Source organism: Haliotis rubra, unplaced genomic scaffold (assembly GCF_003918875.1).
Source record: "Haliotis rubra isolate DU_JTF1 unplaced genomic scaffold, ASM391887v1 Scf77, whole genome shotgun sequence".
Lineage (NCBI taxonomy): Eukaryota > Metazoa > Mollusca > Gastropoda > Lepetellida > Haliotidae > Haliotis > Haliotis rubra.
Window position 1 is genome coordinate 2,086,245 of NW_025767490.1, and position 22,721 is coordinate 2,108,965.

The following is a 22,721-nucleotide window of genomic DNA, read 5'->3' on the forward strand; positions in this document are numbered from 1 at the left end:
GGAAAGTCAAAAGGGCCATAGATTCAAGTCAAAAGGGCCATAGATCAAAGTCAAATAAGAACATACAAACAAATATATATTTTATATGTTTTATTATATTTGTATCAATATGTAGTAGAAATAGTATTAATATGTAGTGTGGTCATCATACATTCAGGTAGAGATGACAACAGTTTATGGATGATCAACTTCTTTATTCTCACAATAGTTTATATACAGGAGGGCGGAGATGCATGTACATATGGGTGCAGTTGTCACCAGTGACTCTGTTGATACCTCTTGTAATCATTGACAGTCTAGTGTCTGTCAACTGGGAGATAACCAAATTAACAGTTGTATTGTTGGCTATACTCACAAAATAAACACTTAACCACTCTGAGATGTTTTAAATAAACAACACTGGGATGTTTAGATTTAGAACTACTTCAACAATATGTAATGGATTTCTTCTAATCTTACTATTTAAGTATATTCTAAAAGTTTGGCCCTTTTGACTTTAATCTATGGCCCTTTTGACTTTCCCTTGGCTCGTTTGACTTTTCTTTGGCCCTTTTGACTTTTCCAGTTTGGGCCGTTTTGTAATTTGGCCCGTTAAACCTGTTCCCTTTTGAAACGACTGTTGACACTGTTGCGGTAGGAGGTAAACAAGTGTTGCTAAGCAACTGAGAGTGGTATGTCTAATCACTTCCGCGCCAGACTGGTACCTTTCCCTTCAGGGTCCAATCGGTTGCACAATGTAGTGCAGCGAGATGCGCAAGCGCTGAAGGGCAGGCATACCAGTCTGCTTCCACGCTGGATGGAATTTTATTTAGGGTGCTTTTCAAGTATGAGTTGAGAGAGTAGCCTCCCTTACATTGGTCAGCCGGGTGTTCATATTTGTAAACAATTAGTGGAAAACAGAGCGTTGTAAATAAATGCTCATCGGTGAAAGTGTGGAACGTGGCACGGCTCTACATTAGAGTCTAATGGCCACACGCCAGTGAACTGCCACGCATCACGGCCATCAGCTGAACACTGTAGTGTACGCAGTGTCACCTACCAATCTGTATCACACGACCTCAATAAGGTTTATCGTACTGACCTCGGACGAATTAGATAACTGTCAACTTATCTTCAACCTTTCTCAACAGACGTATTATGAATGATCAGCTAGTGGGTGCGTGTTTCTGTGAAAGTTACGCTGGAGCTTGTGTTATCAACATCATTCCAAGTCGGAGTGGACTGTCTTGTCGAGGACAGATCGTGAAAAACGGGTTTGCAAACATCTCACACATAGTTTGAGTTTGTGTCGAGCGATTTCCATTATGTCCAGGTAAGTTAAATATGTTTCAGAACAACTGACTGTGTATTTCAATGTTAATCAGGGGCGGATACAACCTTTTAAGAAAGGGGTGGGGTTTTGGTGTGTGTGGTGGTGTGTGTGTGTGTGCGTGCGTGCGTGCGTGCGTAAGGGGTGGGGTGCTGCACACTTCATTTTCACCCGTTTTCAATGGTCTTTTAGATCTAATAAACTTTCCTCCCTCCTAATTCTCTCTCCCCCCTCTCTCTCTGGATCCGCCTATAATAAGGACTTTATATCTTTTACTGAAGGAAACTGCTCACTGCACAAGTCACATCAAGGCATGATACCACAGCCTTTTTGTCTATCTCACAGTCCCTGAACCACATTAATTTCCCTACTGCCTAGCCCTCCTTGCAATGCTAAAGCACTAAATGAAGCAAGTCTAGATTTCCTCAGGTTTAGGGTTTCCCACCTCACAGGGGCTCCTTTTCAGTTTAAATGGGTTTATTTTTACTATCAAAATTTTGTATATGCAGAGACTAAGCGTTAGTCTGCACTGGTTGATGTGGCCATGAAAGTTATAATGACATTAACCTACAATTTTGGGTAAAGGCAAGAGATAAATCTTCGAAAGGCACAATGTGTTGAGTAATAAAATATTGTCATCTAAATTTTTAATCTCACTTAAACATACTGCATCAAAACATTTGGTGAGTCTTTCTTAAATTTTGAACTTGTAGCCATTATTTGCATAAATGGGAGGGAGAAAAATAGGTTTAACTAGAAGAAAGTTAAAAGTCTGACGCAGGTGATGAGTTCCATAATTTGTGTATTTTAGAAAGAAAACAATTTTACACAGAATACTACATTGAAACCAATATTTATAAAAAATGAATTTACTTTTCACTAGTCCACAGTTATGAACCTTGAGAAAATTGTCCTAATTTTTAAAAATCGTCAAGTTATTGTTTAAACCTATAAAGTAAGTCTCTCCTTACTGAATTGCACCTATACTATTAACCTAGTGAATCTGTATATACGTGCTCGGCAATGGTGTGTTTTTTCCATCCTACATTGGTATATATATGTATTATTTTCGTGAACTGTTTTGTGCCACTGATGTTGCTAATAGAGGCATGAGGGTAAATAAAAGTTCACCTCAGTCTTTTAAATATTTCCAGACCAGTTACTATGATGAGTGTCAGAAATGCGCTATTCTGTAGTATGTACTGTGAATATTTAATAGGATGGTGCATTTTATTAAAGTAACAACACAGGGTCCACTTGCGTTATATATACCTTACACAGTCTTATACATCAATCACTATTTATCTGGGGCGGTCGGGTAGCCTAGTAGTCAGCCGTTCGCTCATCATGCTGAAGACATGGGTTCAGTGTGTGAAGTAGTGGTGGTCTGATTAATTGAAATAATCGAAGATTGGTCGCAGTGACTAAACGACCAAGCAATCGATCATGTTTTCTCATAATCGAACACAAACAATTCTAGAACACTTGTTTTCATTAACAGTATTTTTCACTAGGTTGGTTTTGTCTGTTACATTTCATAAGCACTACAAGCTCGTTCCAAGTCATGATTGAATTTATCTTAAAGACTCTAAGAAATTTATGTTCCTCCATACTAGTCATCCTTTAAAGATGTGAAATTTTGCCCCAAAACACCCCAAAGAACTACATGTTTTTTTCCTTATTTTTGTGTGCATTAACACATTTCATAAATGATGCTAACCAATTATTTTCGATGATTGATCGGTTGTAATGAACCAATCATCAATTATGAGATTTTAACCAATTCCCAACACTAGTGTGAAGCCCATAGTTGGTGTCCCTAGCTGTGATATTACTGGAGTATTGCTAAAAGCGTGCATGAAACTAAACTAAACTCAATCACTCACTGAGTTTGGTTTCACTCACTCAGAACATTTATTGTTTCCCGGGTCTTAAGCTTTAACCACTTGGCTCTAATCAGATGAAGAACTAACCTTTAAAAGACAACTTTGCCTTAAAGTTGAAACACAAGCCATCATCCATGTATATACAATGCCTGTACAGCACAACACAACCTCATTATATTGTGATTAAACACTACTGTCTGACAACGTATTATGTACTTAATATATACATTCCTAGAGCCAACTGCCATGGGACCTTTTTATGGCTTCATCAACTTTCCAAGGGGAATTCTTCTATATTTTTACCAATTTTGAAACTTTTAGTTTTTACATAATTTTTTACATAATGGTCTGTTACTACTAATTTGTTTTTTGACACATGTCATCGGTTCCCAGTTGTGCAGATCGATGCTCATGCTGTTGATCACTGGGTTGTCTGGTCCAGACTCGATTTTTTACAGACCGCCGCCATATAGCTGGAATATTGCTGATTGCGGCATAAACCTAAACTCAATCACTCACTAATTTGTGTTCTGACATTTAGAAATTAGAACATTGTTAACATCGACAAAACTAACACATTGAACTTTGCACTTTTTGTGAAAACATTGAGATTTACAAGATGCAAGAAATTTTCTTAAATGGTGCTTATGCAAACGAAAAATACATTAATTGCCACAAATAGATGAACAGATTATCATGATTTAGGAGAAAAAATACATGGATTGGTAGAAATTCTTTAAAGATTAAAAGTCATTTAATCCAAGAGAAATGAAACTAAAATTTAAATGAGAGATCAGTTATCATATTTATATACAGAGCAGTTGCACATGGAGTAAGGCAAGCTCTGACAAGTTCTGAAGTCTGCAGAAATATCTACATGAGTAATAAGCAACTTATACCATATCTGAATGTTTCTGTGCCATGAGAAACTCTATTGTAAGTTCTAGCATGAGAGTGTAGTTTATCAGGTTTATTTAAAAAAATTAAAGACAAGAAAATGTTTTTGGGATAATTTTGAAAAGCATGCCTGCGCTATCTGCTCAGTGTTTTACAAGGAGCTTGTTTGTGCCAATTAAAGACATTTTAGATAGGACTATCATAGTCATATTCTTAGGTCTTGTTCTTGATTTTTCCATTTACTTACTGCTGGACTTGTGCAAAAACACCAAAACGGGAAAGTAATGAATTTAGAGAGGATAAAAGATAAAAGACCTGCCTTGTGAGGCAGTGACCCATGCATATATGAAATGTAGTTGTTTACCTAATATTTTTGCAATGGTTGTGTCGATGTGTGGTCTGATACTGACCCCAAACAAGTTTACTTTGTCATCAAAATCAATTATTATGTCTCCAAAAAGAAAAATGTTAATTAATAATACAAAGTTCATTTTTCATGTTTATAATGCACCATTCCATATTACCCCGGTCAGTGGATCAGCTTGTACAGTAGAATACTTTTATAACGAACATGGATATAACGAACTGATGGTTATAGCGAACTTAAGTCCGAATAAACCTTATATTATCATTTAAAAGTGAATAGCGAACTACGGATATAACGAACTAATTTCAGTGGTCCCTTAGAGTTCGTTATAAAGGTATTTTACTGTACTTGAATTTCATCCTCAGGGTACAATGTGTGAAGCCCATATTTGGTGTCCCCTACTGTGATATTGCTGGAATATTGCTAAAAGCGAAAAAAACTAAACTCACTAACTTACTTTAAGCTCGTAACACTTAAGTTTTGCTGGTAACAATTCTTGAGGAAGACAATCAAAAGATTTTGATAGGTGCCTTAATACAATAATGTAATACCCAGCATTGTAAAATTTTCTTCTGGTCCTGTTATCAATGAAATACAAATGAGGTTGCAAAGCAATTGCGTTAGTTATAACCTAATTCATGGGAACAGTTTTAATCTTATCTTCGGACCCAGCAGAGACAAGTCTCTTTATGCTCCAGCGAGAGAAAAATGTTTGTCTATTATCTACAAGGACAGCACTATCTGAATGTACATAGGAATGTTTACTCTCAGATAGCCTCTAGCAGGGTCTTACATCTTCAATCAGGTGGTCACAATATGTATAGTGACACGAAGTGTAGGTGACACAACTGGTGAACTGATATCTGAGCAGATTGTTTTTTTCTTGTGTTTGAAACATTCTTGTATTTTTTAATGATTGAATTGTGATCAAATTCTAAAAGAATTCATTGTTTCATCCTCCTGTTAATGCCTCAAACAAAACTAACATTAACACAGTTACTTCTCCCAGAAAGGAGTTAACTCATTAACTGTATTACTAGGAAATGGATGTTTAGCATGTCTGTGCAGAGGCCCAGATAAGCTGTGTATCTGGGTAAAATATGCATAGAAAATTTCCAATTACGCATTGAAAAATATTTGTTGCGTACCAATTAGGCATTTAAAATGTTAGATACGCAAAAGTTTATAACAAATGCGTACGGAATATATTTATAAAAATCGCTTTGGTAATGAAAAAGACATCGATTGCTATCAAGTTGTACTGTTAGTATAGGACAAGTGTTGTACTGTCAGTACAGGATGAGTGATTTTTTATGAAAACATTTCCATTCTATTTAAGTTGGTTTTGATTAGGTATGACATAAGGCAGAACATACCTGCTTAGTAAACCTGCTCAATGACATAATACTTAGGTGAGTAAAATGACTGAAATACCCACATATTTGAAAGCAGTGGGTAACGGAAAATGAATACCCACTCAACATTCATAATACCCACTCCAAAAAAATACAATGGGTACAATACCCACATGAGCTAAATCTTATCTGGATCTCTGTCTGTGGTTTACTTATTAGGGTGATGGTGTGTCCAAATGGATAAGTGAGTGAGTGAATAAGGTTTTATGCTGCTTTTATCAATATTCCAGCAATATCATGTCGATGGACAAAGAAATGGGCTTCACACTTTGTACCCATTTAAAAATCAAACCTGTAACTTGTAAAGCTGTTTCCATTCTATAACAAACATTGGCTTGCATACCTAAACAGAGTTGTGTTTTGTGAACAAGAGCCATCCCTGTTAAATTTTCAGAATGATGAGTGGACGCTTTAACCTCTCGGCAACCCCCTGCCCCCAAATGGTTCAAGTTGTATACCAAAGTGGGCGGTGGGTATCCTAGTGGTTAAAGCGCTAATTCAAATCACACCAAAGACCTGGTTCGATTCCCCACATGGGCACAATGTGTGAAGCCCATTTCTGGTGTCCCCGCCGCGATATTGCTGGAATATTGCTAAAAGCAGCGTAAAACTAAACTCAGTCAGTATACCAAAGTTTGAGTGAAACCCATTCTTGTCCATTTGGTTGATATATCTGGAATAATACTTATAAACATGTGATTATTCACTGTTAGGTCTAGATCATAATTGGGGCGGTGGGGTAGCCTAGTGGGTAAAGCGTTCGCTCGTCTCACCGAAGGCCCGGGTTCGATTCTCCACATGGGTAAAATGTGTGAAGCCCATTTCTGGTGTCCCCCGCCGTGATATTGCTGGAATATTGCTAAAAGCGGCGTAAAATCAAACTCACTCTCTCACTCTAGGTCATAATTCATCTCCAGCACCATGAATGTCATAAGACACAGTTCAATGGATATGGTGGTCAGGCCCCAATGACTTTGTTTGTTGTGTGTCGACATGCCCCTCATTATATCAATCACTAGATTTTCTGCTCAAAACACATGTTATTTACATTTGTGATGTAATGTTTCAGCAAGCGTCCTGCCACATTTGTACCCGGCTTCCATGATGAAGAGCTTTGTTCCAAAATGCGCTACAATACCTTTGGAGATACAGGACTTGAAGTATCAGTATTAAGCCTTGGTGAGTATTGGTTGTGTTTGGTTACTGTATTACTTAGTATAGCTGAGGAGTCGTTGTCAGGAGGACGTTTCTGTATACAGAAATGTACCCAAGCCAAAATCAGAGAAACGTACCCCAGGACGATTACATACTGTATTGTGAACGGAACTGTCATACTGTTGTATTAGACGCTTTTGATTGTGTTATGTAAGAAACAAGCATACACAATAACAGCGTTCGAAATACCTGCCTGCCCGACCACCTGGGACGGGTTATTTTCAACACGGACTGCCAGATTCTCAAATTCACCTGCCCAACGGTCGGGTTAAAATTTAGACACGTATGTGAAGATATTCATCATATTTCAGGATAATAGATTATTATTAAATTACTTGTAAAAATAAATGATGAATTCCGATTGGATGAACTACATCGCTTGTCACACCTAAATTATTTGCGGACAGGTAAGTTTTGGTCAGGGCTGGCAAGTTTTACATCTTACCAGCCCTGTGGTCTGGCTGACATTTTTGGGAGTTTCATACCCTGACAATATGCACAATACCACTTGGAACCAGTTGAACGGGAACGACTATAAACGATTTCACTTTTGGGGTGTGGAATATGGACTCATCCGTCATTTAGGGTACAGAAAATGTTTCTGTACTATAACTTTGTTTATATCTGTACATTTGTATCTGTGCCGACGACCTTTTCAGCCTTAGTAAAATTTGACAGTTGTCAAACTATGGTCACTCAATAATGAAATATATACAGAAAGTCATTGCAAAAGAATACCCAGCCTTCAGTATCCTCAGAAGTAAATTCCTTTTGGCATAAAGAGAAAAAAGCTGTGAAAATTCTATGAATGGATGAATAAAGTATTTTTTGTGAGAAGCGGACACCACAAAGCAGTATTTCTGCCAGGCAATGGCGTTCTGTAAACAAAGCAGGCACTCAAATACAGTTTTAGAAAAGAATTGTTAACATTTGATGTGTTAAGGTGGCAATGGCTACCAAACAGTAAACGCTTACGGAGAACAACAAAAACAAAAGAGAGGATCTGCTCCTGGCCAAAATAGCAGCTGGGATTGCAAAATGTAAGAGGCAAGAACTGCTACTTGGCCACAAAATGTTTGGTTTCCAAACTTAACCTTTTCTCCTGATAGTTTATTGCCCTGTGTTGTTGCAACGCTGGTTGGATCATGTTCTTAACACTGCAAGACTGACCATGGCAAATTTATTTATTTATTTATTATAATCTATTTATATAGCGCTGAGTTCCAGCTAGGCTGCTCACAGGTGCTTTGTTTTTCCCTGGATCATAGGATGTCAGTCTCAATGGCTCCTCGTATTATCAATCTCAACTCCCTGGGTGAGAATACAACACTTGCCGCCACTAGGCGCATCGAGTTAATGTGGCTTTCCCATCCCTACGAGGTACCCATTCACATAGTCACAGTACTTTGTCCAAGTTTACTGCACGTTGCTGTACCCGTAACTAGGTGTTTGTACGTATTCATGTGGCCACCATCTGGTAATGTTAGTGTAATGGCTGCACACTGACTACATCGACTACATCGACTGTTTGTGTATCAGGTGCGTCGTCCCTGGGCAGCGTGTTCCGTTCCACCAAAGAGGAGGAATCTATTGAGGTGGTTCGCAAGGCTCTGAGGAGTGGCATCAATGTTGTAGACGTGGCACCCTGGTATGGCCATGGCAAGGCGGAAACTGTCTTGGGGAAGGTATGATATAGATTAAGTAAAACAATTTTATAATTTAGACATCCGGTGTTGCTTGGTTCATGTTATTTGTGTCGCACCACACCCACTTTCTCTCACCCACCACACACACTTTCTCTCACACACCACACCCACTTTCTCTCACCCACCACACCCACTTTCTCTCACCCACCACACTTTCCACTCACTCTCACACCACACACACACTTTCTCTCACACACCACACACACTTTCTCTCACACACCACACACACACTTTCACCCATCACACTTCTACACACACTTTCTCAAACACAACACACACTCATACCATACACACTTGCACACACACAAACAAACACACTCATACCATACACACCTGCACACACACACACACACAAACCCATAACACTCCACACACATACATGTTGCTGTATAAATGAATTAATATTGACTGCGACATTACACCCAATTTCACCCCACCACATGTCTTGTCATGATAACACCAGGATACACAGGAATGCCAAGCTCAGTACATAGTGTGGAGTCATCCCATAGATGCCATCTTTACCTTGTCAGCTTGCTGATGTGGTTAACCTCTTTGCTCATGTGGACAAGGCGTCCGACTTTGGATCAGATAGTCTGGTTCAAATACCCAGCACGGGACTCACAAATTTTATGAACTGAAGTTTTCAACTTCAACATATGTTGGGATAACAGGGCAGGACCAGGCCCCGATTTCTCGAAACAAACTTAAGTCTGAGTTTTGACTTAAGTTAGAGTTTTACTCAAATTTGAGCAAATGCATTTCCCAGAATGAACTAAAATCGATATTAAACTCAAACATAGTAGACAATTTGAGTTTGGTGGATAGATTACTTAAGTTGTTTGGGCTTTTTTATTTAAAAATGCAGTTGAGTTAAAAATTCATCTGCTTCAAATTGTCCAACTCAGGTTGAAATTTGAGTAAAAACTTAAGTTGGTTTCGAGAAATCGGGGCCTGATTTTATAAGTGTTTTACTTGTCTAGGCCCTGAAGGGCATCCCCAGGAAAGCTTACTACAAGTGTTTTACTTGTCTAGGCCCCCAGAAGGTGTTTTAGTCCCCTGAGGGAAAGCTTACTACAAGTGTTTTACTTGTCTAGGGCCCCTGAAGGAGCCCCCAGGGAAGCTACCTCACCACCAAAGCTTACTACCTCACCACCAAGTTTGTCGGTACCTGCCTGAGCCGGACCAGATGTTTGACTTCAGTGCTGAGAGAACCATACGGAGTGTGGATGAGAGTCTCATCGATATTATACAGGTGTATGGGAGGCTGGGTGTGGACTACATCGATATTATACAGGTGAGTGTCTACAAGGCTTTTTTATACTTCTTTTTTACATGATGTTAAGTTATCAGAGTGTAATGCGAGCCTCCAGGTCTAGCAAATATCCCAACAAAAATATAACTTTTACTTGCAGTAAATCAAGGAAATGAAAAAGGCAAAAAAAGGCAAAAATCATAATGGCCAAACAAACTTGAGAACTGCTCATGCTACAGATCCATGATATGGAGTTTGCTGACAACCTTGACATTGTGATCAACGAAACCCTGCCAGCATTACAGAAGGTCAAGGAAGCTGGGAAGGCCAGAATGATTGGCATCACTGGATATCCTCTAGAAAACTTCAGGTTAGTACAGGGTTGATCATCATTGTGCTGTAAATTTAGCATAGAAAATGTCCGGTTCAATTATATTCATGAGTCAAAATAGTTGTGAAAAGTTTTTGCATAGATTGCTCAAAATCATGAAATTCAATAATTTCAACATGCATTCTGGTCTGGAGACAAAACAGTTGGAACAGATCGCGTAAATGCACCATGCTTCGCGGCAAACCGAGGAGCATGACTTTTCACGTGCGGTCAAACCACGTGTTCTTGACCACGTGGGAAACGGTCGAATCGGTCAGTTGTGTTGAGGTTATGCTTAGGTTAAGGTCTGACTTGAGTTTAGATGTCAGTTGAGTTCAGATTTTACTTGAGTTCGGGTGTTTCTCGAGGTGGGTGACGGCTCGTCAAAATAGGATAAGATAGACTGATATAAAGAATGTATTAGTGCATCGAAATAGAAGTTCCATATAGCTAGCTGCTATAGAGCTAGATACTGTAGATAGTAGACTTACACTGCAATAGAGCTAGATAGTGTAGATCATAGAATTTAAGGTATCACATTAAGTTTCTTGCCTCATTAGCATTTGTTAAAAGAGATTCACGTTTAGTTCCCAACATTTATTGCTTGAATTATTTCATCAGTTTAATCAAGAGAGTCACATTTATTTCCCCAAATAGGACATTTCGATACTTCAATTTCAGTTAGTTTAATTTTCAATTCCACTGCGCAACACATTCATTAAGTGACATTTGGTCTTGTCTTGACTTCTCTGCATAATCGCATGATAAAACAAACTTGTGGCGATTCTTGGTAAGAATTTAGTTCCCCAGAAACCTATGCCTGTTGAAAGTCGTAGCTAAATATGTTGGACTGGCAAGCTTGATGACTTGGTTGATCAATGGATGCATGGATCAATGGTCATGAAATCTGGTCCAGGCCGGACTATTTACAGAGCGCCCGCATGTAGCTGGAATATTGATTAGAGTGTCGTTAAGTTCCAGTAACAAAAGACAACAACATGATGAAGCACCTTAGCATACATCAAACATAAATCTGACTGTTGGAACAAAATATTAAGGTTGTCCCGAGATTCAAAGTGTAAAAAAACTTCATGGCCCTCAGGACCAATTGATTTGGAAAGCTGTTGAAAATACCCCTTGACTTGGTGTTTCTCATTGGTGCTGTGGCCATCGATGTACAGCATCTCTATGATCTTGGTCATTCCTAACTACTCGCCTCTTTCCGTGACCTACAAGAAGACTCGTACCCCTATCGAACGCCATTATTGTCAAGAATCATGGCAAACCAATCAAGCATGAAAATGGCGGCACCGTTGAACTTTTAAACTTCGCTAAACTATGCAAAGCACAATTTAAACATAAACTTTGAGCTAAAGGATCAGCAACTTTATACACTGAAACATATTTACAAAGGGAATGACTGACATGATATAGTTGTTTTGCCCATGGGATATTAGGATATTCTAGGAGTAGCCATGTTTGGAAATTCAGAGTTATCTTTCCTTGGTAATAGTACTAGACTATTTTCATCTCCGTCACCGTGCCCGTTTGCACTTGTACAGAGCCCAGTCGTAAACATGGCCACGAGAGGGTTATGAGACGCCATCCAGCTTGCCGGAATGACACGAGTAGTTCTACGAATGTGATCCTGGTATCCTTGTGAGATATAAATACAACTTGAATCAGAACCCTATTCTGTAGTTTCCAAATCCTCTGTTCAGTTCTTATCAAGTCTATACTCAGTTCAAACTCAATTCAGCTTCAAAATCAAAGTCACAGGTCATGCACTTCTTCTATTAAACATGCCAATACCTTCAATACAGTTGACTTGACCTTTATAATTCATCATTGCTTGAATGATTGATGTTAATATATGTTGCAGGTCCTCAAATCTTCAAACATGTCAAGCTAACATTTCATTCCACATCTTCATACCTAACACCATGCAGCCCTAGCTGATCATGTGCTCACAGGGGTGGTGGGGTAGTCTAGTGGTTAAAGCGTTGGCTCGTCACGCCGAAGATCCGGGTTCGAATCCCCACATGGGTACAATGAGTGAAGCCCATTTCTGGTGTTCCTCGCCGTGATATTGCTGGAATATTGCTAAAAGCAGCGTAAAAACAAACTCAGTCAGTCAGTCATGTGCTCACATCTCTCAAGTCTGCCAAAATACATTAGAGTTACTTCCCTTTGCCCTGGCTGGGGCTAAGTGTCAAAAATCTAGGCCAATTTAGTTTTGTACATAAATTAAAGTTTTGACATTAATGTCATTAAACATATTACATGATGTATTGACACTTGCCTTTGCAATTCATTTTGATTGTTATAGTTATCCATGGTTAGACAGTGCTTCAATTGGAAATGTGGACTGTATTGTTACCATAGACACAGAAAGATATTGAATCTTGTGGCACATGTCTGGTTAGCATGGTCAGTGTCCAGTAAATAGATGAGAGGAGATGTGATGTAAAGACAATGTGAAATGTTGATTTGTTTATTTAGGACAGTGCTGGAGAAGAGTACGGTGAAGATAGACAGTATACTGACCTACTGCCGAGGATCTATGAATGATAACTCCCTTGCAGAATATATTCCATACTTTGAGGTAGGATATATCCCTGGCAGAATATATACCATACTTTGAGGTAGGATATCTTACTAGCAGATTATATACCATACTTTGAGGTAGGATATCTCCTGGCAGATTATATTCCATACTTTGAGGTAGGATATCTCTCCGGCAGAATATATTATATACTTTGAGGTAGGATATCTCCCTAGTAGATTATATCCCATACTTTGAGGTAGGATATCTCACTGGCAGAATATATTCCATACTTCGAGATATGATATCTCCCTGGCAGAATATATACCCTTCTTAGATATAGAATGACCGGTGTCAGAATATATATCATTCTTAGATATAGAATAACAGCTGTTAAAATATAAACTGTGTTTTTGAAGATATTATGTTGACACTTTAGCCTTCATATACAAGTTTTCAAGGACACAGTTTGTAATCAGTGCAGTATAGTGAATCACATTTTTAGTTGCATTGCAAGGTAGAAACTTGGGTCTATGAGTTCAAGGTAGGAATGATATGGGAATCACTGATAGTAATTTATATATCATGTGTTTGGTTGTCAGGCATGTTTTGAAGAGATAGTGAAACTTTATGACATCATGAAGGAAAGGTGATTCTGAAGAATATTATTGGATGTTGTATAAACGTTTCTGTTGCAGTCTAAAGGTATTGGGATTCTGAATGCCTCACCAATCAGTATGGGTCTGTTGTCGGACCGCGGCGCCCCATCTTGGCACCCGGCATCCCAGGATCTCAAGGATACCTGTGCTGCAGCAGCAGCCTACTGCAAGGTAAACAAAATAACATGCACAATAAGACATACAGTAAACACAGCACAGATACAGTCAACACAGCACAGATACAGTCAACACAGCACTGATACAGTCAACACAGCACAGATACAGTCAACACAGCACTGATACAGTCAACACAGCACTGATACAGTCAACACAGCACAGATACAGTCAACACAACACTGATACAGTCAACACAACACTGATACAGTCAACACAACACTGATACAGTCAACACAACACTGATACAGTCAACACAGCACTGATACAGTCAACACAGCACTGATACAGTCAACACAGCACTGATACAGTCAACACAACACTGATACAGTCAACACAACACTGATACAGTCAACACAACACTGATACAGTCAACACAACACTGATACAGTCAACACAACACTGATACAGTCAACACAGCACTGATACAGTCAACACAACACTGATACAGTCAACACAGCACTGATACAGTCAACACAGCACTGATACAGTCAACACAACACTGATACAGTCAACACAACACTGATACAGTCAACACAACACTGATACAGTCAACACAACACTGATACAGTCAACACAACACTGATACAGTCAACACAGCACTGATACAGTCAACACAGCACTGATACAGTCAACACAACACTGATACAGTCAACACAACACTGATACAGTCAACACAGTCAACACAACACTGATACAGTCAACACAACACTGATACAGTCAACACAGCACTGATACAGTCAACACAACACTGATACAGTCAACACAACACTGATACAGTCAACACAACACTGATACAGTCAACACAACACTGATACAGTCAACACAACACTGATACAGTCAACACAACACTGATACAGTCAACACAGCACTGATACAGTCAACACAACACTGATACAGTCAACACAACACTGATACAGTCAACACAACACTGATACAGTCAACACATACAGTCACTGTCATACAGTCAACACAGCACTGATACAGTCAACACAGCACTGATACAGTCAACACAGCACTGATACAGTCAACACAGCACTGATACAGTCACACAACAGATACAACACAACACTGATACAGTCAACACAACACTGATACAGTCAACACAACACTGATACAGTCAACACAACACTGATACAGTCAACACAACACTGATACAGTCAACACAACACTGATACAGTCAACACAACACTGATACAGTCAACACAGCACTGATACAGTCAACACAACACTGATACAGTCAACACAACACTGATACAGTCAACACAACACTGATACAGTCAACACAACACTGATACAGTCAACACAGCACTGATACAGTCAACACAGCACTGATACAGTCAACACAGCACTGATACAGTCAACACAACACTGATACAGTCAACAACACTGATACATACAGCCAACACAACACTGATACAGTCAACACAACACTGATACAGTCAACACAACACTGATACAGTCAACACAGCACTAATACAGTCCACACTCAACACAGCACTGATACAGTCAACACAACACTGATACAGTCAACACAACACTGATACAGTCAACACAACACTGATACAGTCAACACAACACTGATACAGTCAACACAGCACTGATACAGTCAACACAGCACTGATACAGTCAACACATGCATAGAGTCAACAACACAACACACATGCAGTCAACACAGCACTGATACAGTCAACACAACACTGATACAGTCAACACAACACTGATACAGTCAACACAACACTGATACAGTCAACACAACACTGACATACAGTCAGGCAACACAACACTGATACAGTCAACACAGCACTGATACAGTCAACACAACACTGATACAGTCAACACAACACTGATACAGTCAACACAACACTGATACAGTCAACACAACACTGATACAGTCAACACAACACTGATACAGTCAACACAACACTGATACAGTCAACACATGGACATACAGTCAACACAACACTGATACAGTCAACACAGCACTGATACAGTCAACACAACACTGATACAGTCAACACAGCACTGATACAGTCAACACAGCACTGATACAGTCAACACAGCACTGATACAGTCAACACAGCACTGATACAGTCAACACAACACTGATACAGTCAACACAACACTCGATACAGTCAACACAGCACTGATACAGTCAACACAGCACTGATACAGTCAACACAACACTGATACAGTCAACACAACACCGATACAGTCAACACAGCACAGATACATCAACACAGCACTGATACAGTCAACACAACACTGATACAGTCAACACAGCACTGATACAGTCAACAACACTGACATAGACTCAACACAACACTGATACAGTCAACACAGCACTGATACAGTCAACACAACACTGATACAGTCAACACATGGACATACAGGCAACACAACACTGATACAGTCAACACAGCACTGATACAGTCAACACAACACTGATACAGTCAACACAACACTGATACAGTCAACACATGGACAAAGAGGCAACACAACACTGATACAGTCAACACAGCACTGATACAGTCAACACAACACTGATACAGTCAACACAACACTGATACAGTCAACACAACACTGATACAGTCAACACAGCATGATACAACAGTACACACAACACTGATACAGTCAACACAGCACCGATACAGTCAACACAGCACTGATACAGTCAACACAACACTGATACAGTCAACACAACACTGATACAGTCAACACATACACTGATACAGTCAACACAACACTGATACAGTCAACACAACACCGATACAGTCAACACAGCACTGATACAGTCAACACAACACTGATACAGTCAGCACAACACTGATACAGTCAACACAACACTGATACAGTCAACACAATACTGATACAGTCAACACAACACCGATACAGTCAACACAGCACTGATACAGCCAACACAACCTGAACATACAGAAAGCCAACACAACCTGAACATACAGACAGCCAACACAACAATGAAGTCAGTGTACCCTGATGGAGTGGATTGCTACTCACCCTGTTGATCACCAGATTGTCTGATCTCAGTATTAAACAAACAAACTTTCACTACGTACATTATCACAAGTTACTGTGCAGAGTTGTGTCCCTTTTGCAATATTTAAACATAAACTTTGTCTCGACTTTCCTCTTAAATTTTCAAAAAAGCACATCTAGACTTTTATCCATGAAATTATGGCTTGTATGTCTTTTATTATGATATCATTGTGTGTTGATGAAATAATTAGGTTTAGTGTCAGTTTCAGGACCATCAGGGTAAAACCAACTATTTCTGAGTCTGTCAAGTGTGAAGTTCCTAAATTGAGCCTAGCATGTCACACTCTGAAAAGAGGGAGATGAAACCAAAGTGATAAATGATTTCTTAATTGATCAAATATTAAGCCACTGGCTGACATAGGCATGTCTACTTTGTTGGTTCCAGGAGAGGGGAGTGGATATATCTCGTCTTGCCATGGACTTCACCTTGTCTCAGCCACAATACCACTCCACTCTGGTCAGCACTGCCAGGTATGGAGCATTATGTTACCTTCATGTAAAATTCTTTAATTATAATTGGTCAGTGATGCTTTAACAAGTTTCCTAGGAGGGTGACAACTGGAAAAAAATATTACCCACTGCCACGGTAACCGCCAAACACTCCACGACAAGCTGTATGGCTAACAATCATATGACGTCATATTACCCTCGAGAGAAGCATACAACTTATATTGACACGCACACACTGTTAATCCAGAATCCTGTTAATTCAGGAATACAACTGGTCAACATAATAGAGAGGACAATCAGAAAGTATGTGCTGGTCATTTTCTATAACTTTACAATGTTTACACACAGATAATTGATCTTTTCCACCAAAAGTACAGTCTCCAATTCACTGTGTCCTCTTCGAAACTGAGTGAATATACGTCGATGTTCATGTGATTTAAAACTAATCAAATATCTTTCACTGCACAATGAGGATTTATGGTATTGATGAAATGACAAAGAATCACATCCAGTTTTTCATGTTGGAGAAGTAGAAAATGTAATTACATTTTCCGGGGGATCTTTATGGCAGCAAGACACATGATGTGGTGTAGAATTTATAATACTTTTTCTTTGTTTTTGTGTGGATTGTTTATTTATTATATGAAGGCGTTTTTGTTTTGTGTGTTTCTTTCTGTTTGTTGTTTAATGCCGTTCTCAACAATATTCCTGCTTTATGAGGATGGCTTGTTTGTAGCCAATCCTGGACCAGACGATCCAGTGATTGATATTTTCAACACTGACCCACACTGTAGTTTTACGCCACACTCAGCACTATTCCAGCTATATGGCGCCAGTCTGCAAATAATCAAGTCTAGACCATAGAATCCAGTGATCAACAGCATGAGTATCGATGTACGCAATTGGGATTCGATGACATGTGTCAACCAAGTCAGCGAGCCTGACCATTTGATTCTGTTAGTCGCCCCTTACGACAAGCGTGGGTTGATGAAGACCAAATCTAACCCGATCTTCACAGGTTGGTGGGGTTATGAGGAGATGCTATCAACCAAGTCAGAAAAGCTGACACGGGTTCCATTTCTCACCAGTCAGGTTGCTGGGGATCTATTCTGGTCTGTAACCCTCATTGTGTAGCAGTTGCATGGGGAGTGTATTTTATGTGTGTTTGTTGTTTGTTTCAGTTTGCAAAACCTACAGAAGAACATTGACTCCGTGTACACTCCGCTCAGTGACCTGGAGAAGAAGACACAGCAAGAAGTAATGGAGAAGTAAGTCAGCAAGCAGGGGTGTGTCTGGCAATGATTGGTTGGCTGGTTGGTTGGTTTAATGCCTCACTCACAGCAATATTCCAGCTATATGGCAGCGGTTTATAAATAATCGACTCTGGACCAGGTAATCCAGTGATCAACATCATGAGCATCGATCTCAAAATTCTCAGCGCAATTGGAAACCGATGACATGTGTCAACCAAGTCAGCGAGCCTGACCACCCGATCCCGTAAGTTGCCTCTTACAACAAGCATTGGTTACTGAAAACCAATTCTAACTCGGATCTTCATGGGTATCTGGTAATGACTACAGGCGAATATGATATGTATCACAGAGAGGGCTGGTTATTGATATAGATCCTAGAGATCTATCATCGTTAAATGTGTAAAGATATGAGTAACTATCTTTGGTAACACCAGTTACGGACCTGATTACATGGGAACATATTTTAAGGAGCACCACTGTCGGGTATACAAGATGGCTACCGGAATAAATGGCTGTTGAACGGAGCATCCTCTTCTTATTATTTCACATGGTGTCAGAAGAACCCTGAACGCGGAGAAGGGGGAGAAATGACAGATTAGCATCACTGGTGTAAGTGAAGTGACAGTTCTACTGATGTAAGTGGAAGTTCTGTGTAATTTCTGGACTCCAAATCCCGATATCGGCATGAGTGAAAAGAGAGGTACTGGTAAACATGTGTCTTCGTCGTGGTACGACAAGGGTCCGACGATGGATTGGACTGATGATGGGGGTCTGTACAGAAGATTCAAAGTTTGGAAACAATGTGCGAATTTTATATTCACGGGACCTCTCGTCAAAGTTGAAGAGCAGACGAAATGCAAGTATTTACTGTTATGGGCTGGCGAACGTGGGCTAGACATATACAACAGTTGGGCATTTTCTGATGAACAGTCTAAAAAACTGAATAACTACTTTGACAAGTATGAAGATTATGTACGACCTCAGTCGAATGAATTAATTGCAACTGCATTGTCTCAAACAGGGAACGCTTTCACTTGAAGAATTTGTTACCACACTTGTGAATGAGGCAGGATATCCATCGAAGGAGAGGTTTGTCAGAGATCACCTTGTGTTTGGCATGAATTCAGACAGGGTCAGGAAGGAATGTCTGAAGAAGGGCAATGATTTAGATCTTGATGAAGTGATTAGATTAGCCAAAACAGAAGAATCTGCCACTAGACAAATGAAAAGAATGACATTATCATCAGAAGCTGAAGTCAATCCTGTGATAAGAAAATCTCATGGTACTGGAAAAAAGTCTTTTGCAAACAAAGATAGAGCACAGACAAGGAAATGTCAGAGCTGTCTGTTAGAACATTTTCAAGGTGCAGGATGTCCGGCAAAGAAATCAAAGTGTTATTTGTGCAAACAAGTTGGACATTACTCTAGAGCTTGTACGAAGAAAATAAAGAAGAAAGTCCATGAAGTTCAGGTTGACAACGGACGGTCTGATGATGAAGATTCTTGTCTGTATCTGGGACAGATATCAGTTGACAGTATTGATACTGTCAGTGATATTGATACTGTGTGCGATGTGGATACTGTGCACAAGTCTGACAAGGACAAAGCTATTCTCACAGTGGTAATTTCTCAAGGAAAGGGAACAACAGTTACGTATTGCGACTGTAAGATAGATTCTGGAGCAGAAACCAACATTATTCCTGTGTCAGTCTTCAGGAAAATATTGCCAAAGGACTTTGAGCTTGATGAACCTATCAGTGAGAATGAAAGCTTGCCAAAGTCACAAACCTTAGATCGTGTGTGGTGTATTTCCATATCCCTGGTACCGAGAAACCAGAAGCAGTGACAGTTCAGGTTGCAGATGTGGAGTATTGTGTAATCAAGGGAAGTATTACAGCACAAAAGATAGGATTGCTTGAACTTCATTTCCCAACAGTCAATTTGGTGAATAGTGAAGAGTCACGAGAAGTGAAGAACTTCAAGAAGATGAAGAATCATGTGACCAGAACACTAAATCAGAGACTGTGAAACTGTTTGATGTGAATGGTAGGAAGCACCCATTTCCCTGCATCGATGCATCAATACTTTTTCGAAGACGATACAGTTATTGATACATTCAAAACTGTATCGATATTTAGTTATGAAAGTATCGGTTTAAATATGTTTATGTATCGTTTACAGTTCGCAATTGTATCAGTTTACAGTTTGCGGTTTTTTGAAGTTATGAGAGTTATAAATGATTATTTTTCATGCACAAAGATGGGGAATTAGAACTTTATAATCTCTGAGAATAAGAAATGTTGATCTTTTCATGGACAGTTATAAAGTATGAAATATTAATGTTCAAAATGTAACTAAATTTACGCAATAATGCTGTGAAAATAGGTATCGTGAAACGTATGGAATCGTGACATGGGTATCGTGATATGTATCGATTCATGAAACTTGTGTATCATGACATCCCTACATATTTCACATCAGTGGTGGGAAGTGACATATTTATGTGTGGATTACCAACAAAACGTCGACCTGAACATACGTTAGGAAAAGCCCATGAACACAGACCTAACTCTGTGTATTTTGAGGTTAAATTCTAAAATTATTTCATCACAATATTTCATTGATGATTTTCATATCGATAATCATTAAAAATGATTCCCATTGACAATATTTCTGATTATCAATCTTTTACCCAGCCCTAATCACAAATATAGGTAACGAATACGTATGTATATTGATAAATACAGCTAGTCTGTTGTTGATTATATTTTATATTATGTTTAGAGAAACAGAAACAAAAAAGATTATTTGACTTGGTTTGACCAATTTATTTGATTTATAAGAACAATGACCAGTGACTTACAAAACTGGCAAAATAAGACATAAGTGTTTCTACTAACATCCTTCATCATTCCAGCAGTTTGACTTGTTGATCACGTAAAATGTTTAATTCTGTATTTGAATAACTGTACAAGGTCCAATATGCTTGTATAGGTTTTGTTAGGTCTTAGGGTAGTCTTTTGGATATGGTATTTGCTCATCAGCCCTTAGAGCTGGTTTTATTCTGTACATGGATGAAATGATTGGCGCCAATTTCTGGGGTGCGTGTAAGGAAATAGCTGGAATATTGCAAGAGTCCTGAAAACCTACTTGCTTAGTCAATAGTGTTATCTTAATGCCATTATTTCATGGTGCGTAAATGGGGTTTTCCCTGCTTTCTGTAGTATTCCAGATATCCTTTGGATGGGGATGCTAGGAATGGGAATCAGTTCGAGCATCAATAGTTTAGCCATATCCCAACACCCTCAAGAGGAGCTGTCTCCTTCATGTTGTAATAACATGTAAACGAGACAACCTTAAATAATTGAACAAACAAGTTAGAAAAAATCAATAAAATTAAATGTTTTGCCAAAGTTTCTTGAGGTTCTATATTTTTGAACACATCAGGGAGGAAAAAATATGCGGCATGATGTTTTTCTAATTAGACAAATATCTTTTGAAATAGGGACTGTTTCAGCCAAGCCATGTTATAACTGGAATACTAAAAAAATATGTATTAAATCTAACTCTGAAGTCTGATTATTCATCACATTTACCTCCCTTTCCTAGGTTCATGAAGCCGCTGAACAACAAGAACTGGGAGGGCGTGGAGGTCGCAGAATACCGGGCATCTTTGAAAAGCCAGTCTGGTTGAAGCTTGAGGTGCTCAGCTCAGAAGATGCATCACAACATGTAGGGAGATGTTGGGATTGTTATACACAATGCAATATTTGAGTGACATCATACACATTTTGATACTGTACTAACAACGAGTATTGAATCAATAGGGTAATAATATGGTTACATATTGTGGTGCTTTTTGTACTGTTTTTGTGTCGAATTCTAGTTTTTCAGTCAACCTGAATGACAGGAGAGAAGCTAGTTATAATTTTGTCTGGTCAAGGCAGCTGTTGACAAACTGTTTTCTCCACTGCTTATCTAGTCTTCTAAAAGTTCTCTGCAATAAGAGTAAGCATTTTCGCTTATGATGGGCATGAAGGTAACTCCAGCTTAGGCTGTTATTAAGACTGAAGGGGTCGTTATCGGCACGGGTATTACTAGTGTTGGGAATCGGAAACCAAATCCACTATCAATTATCGACTATAATCGAAATATATACATTT

General features: G+C 39.1%; 1 protein-coding gene across 1 annotated transcript; it reads left to right on the plus strand.

The window, feature by feature from the left end:
- Positions 1-802: 802 nt before the first annotated feature.
- LOC124260617 (L-galactose dehydrogenase-like) lies at positions 803-22,680 on the plus strand. The gene is made up of 11 exons (XM_046694939.1): positions 803-1,312; positions 6,944-7,053; positions 8,629-8,774; positions 9,779-9,824; positions 9,956-10,092; positions 10,290-10,420; positions 12,923-13,025; positions 13,664-13,795; positions 17,241-17,326; positions 18,487-18,573; positions 22,168-22,680. The coding sequence occupies exons 1-11, from the start codon at positions 1,305-1,307 to the stop codon at positions 22,250-22,252; spliced, it is 1,071 nt and encodes a 356-aa protein (XP_046550895.1). The 5' UTR covers positions 803-1,304; the 3' UTR covers positions 22,253-22,680.
- Positions 22,681-22,721: the final 41 nt, after the last annotated feature.

Excerpts from the sequence above, each read along its gene's own strand:
- LOC124260617 (XM_046694939.1), top strand. Across the intron at positions 13,796-17,240 it reads CAGCAGCAGCCTACTGCAAG|GAGAGGGGAGTGGATATATC; the intron begins GTAAACAAAATA and ends TGTTGGTTCCAG. Across the intron at positions 17,327-18,486 it reads ACTCTGGTCAGCACTGCCAG|TTTGCAAAACCTACAGAAGA; the intron begins GTATGGAGCATT and ends TGTTTGTTTCAG.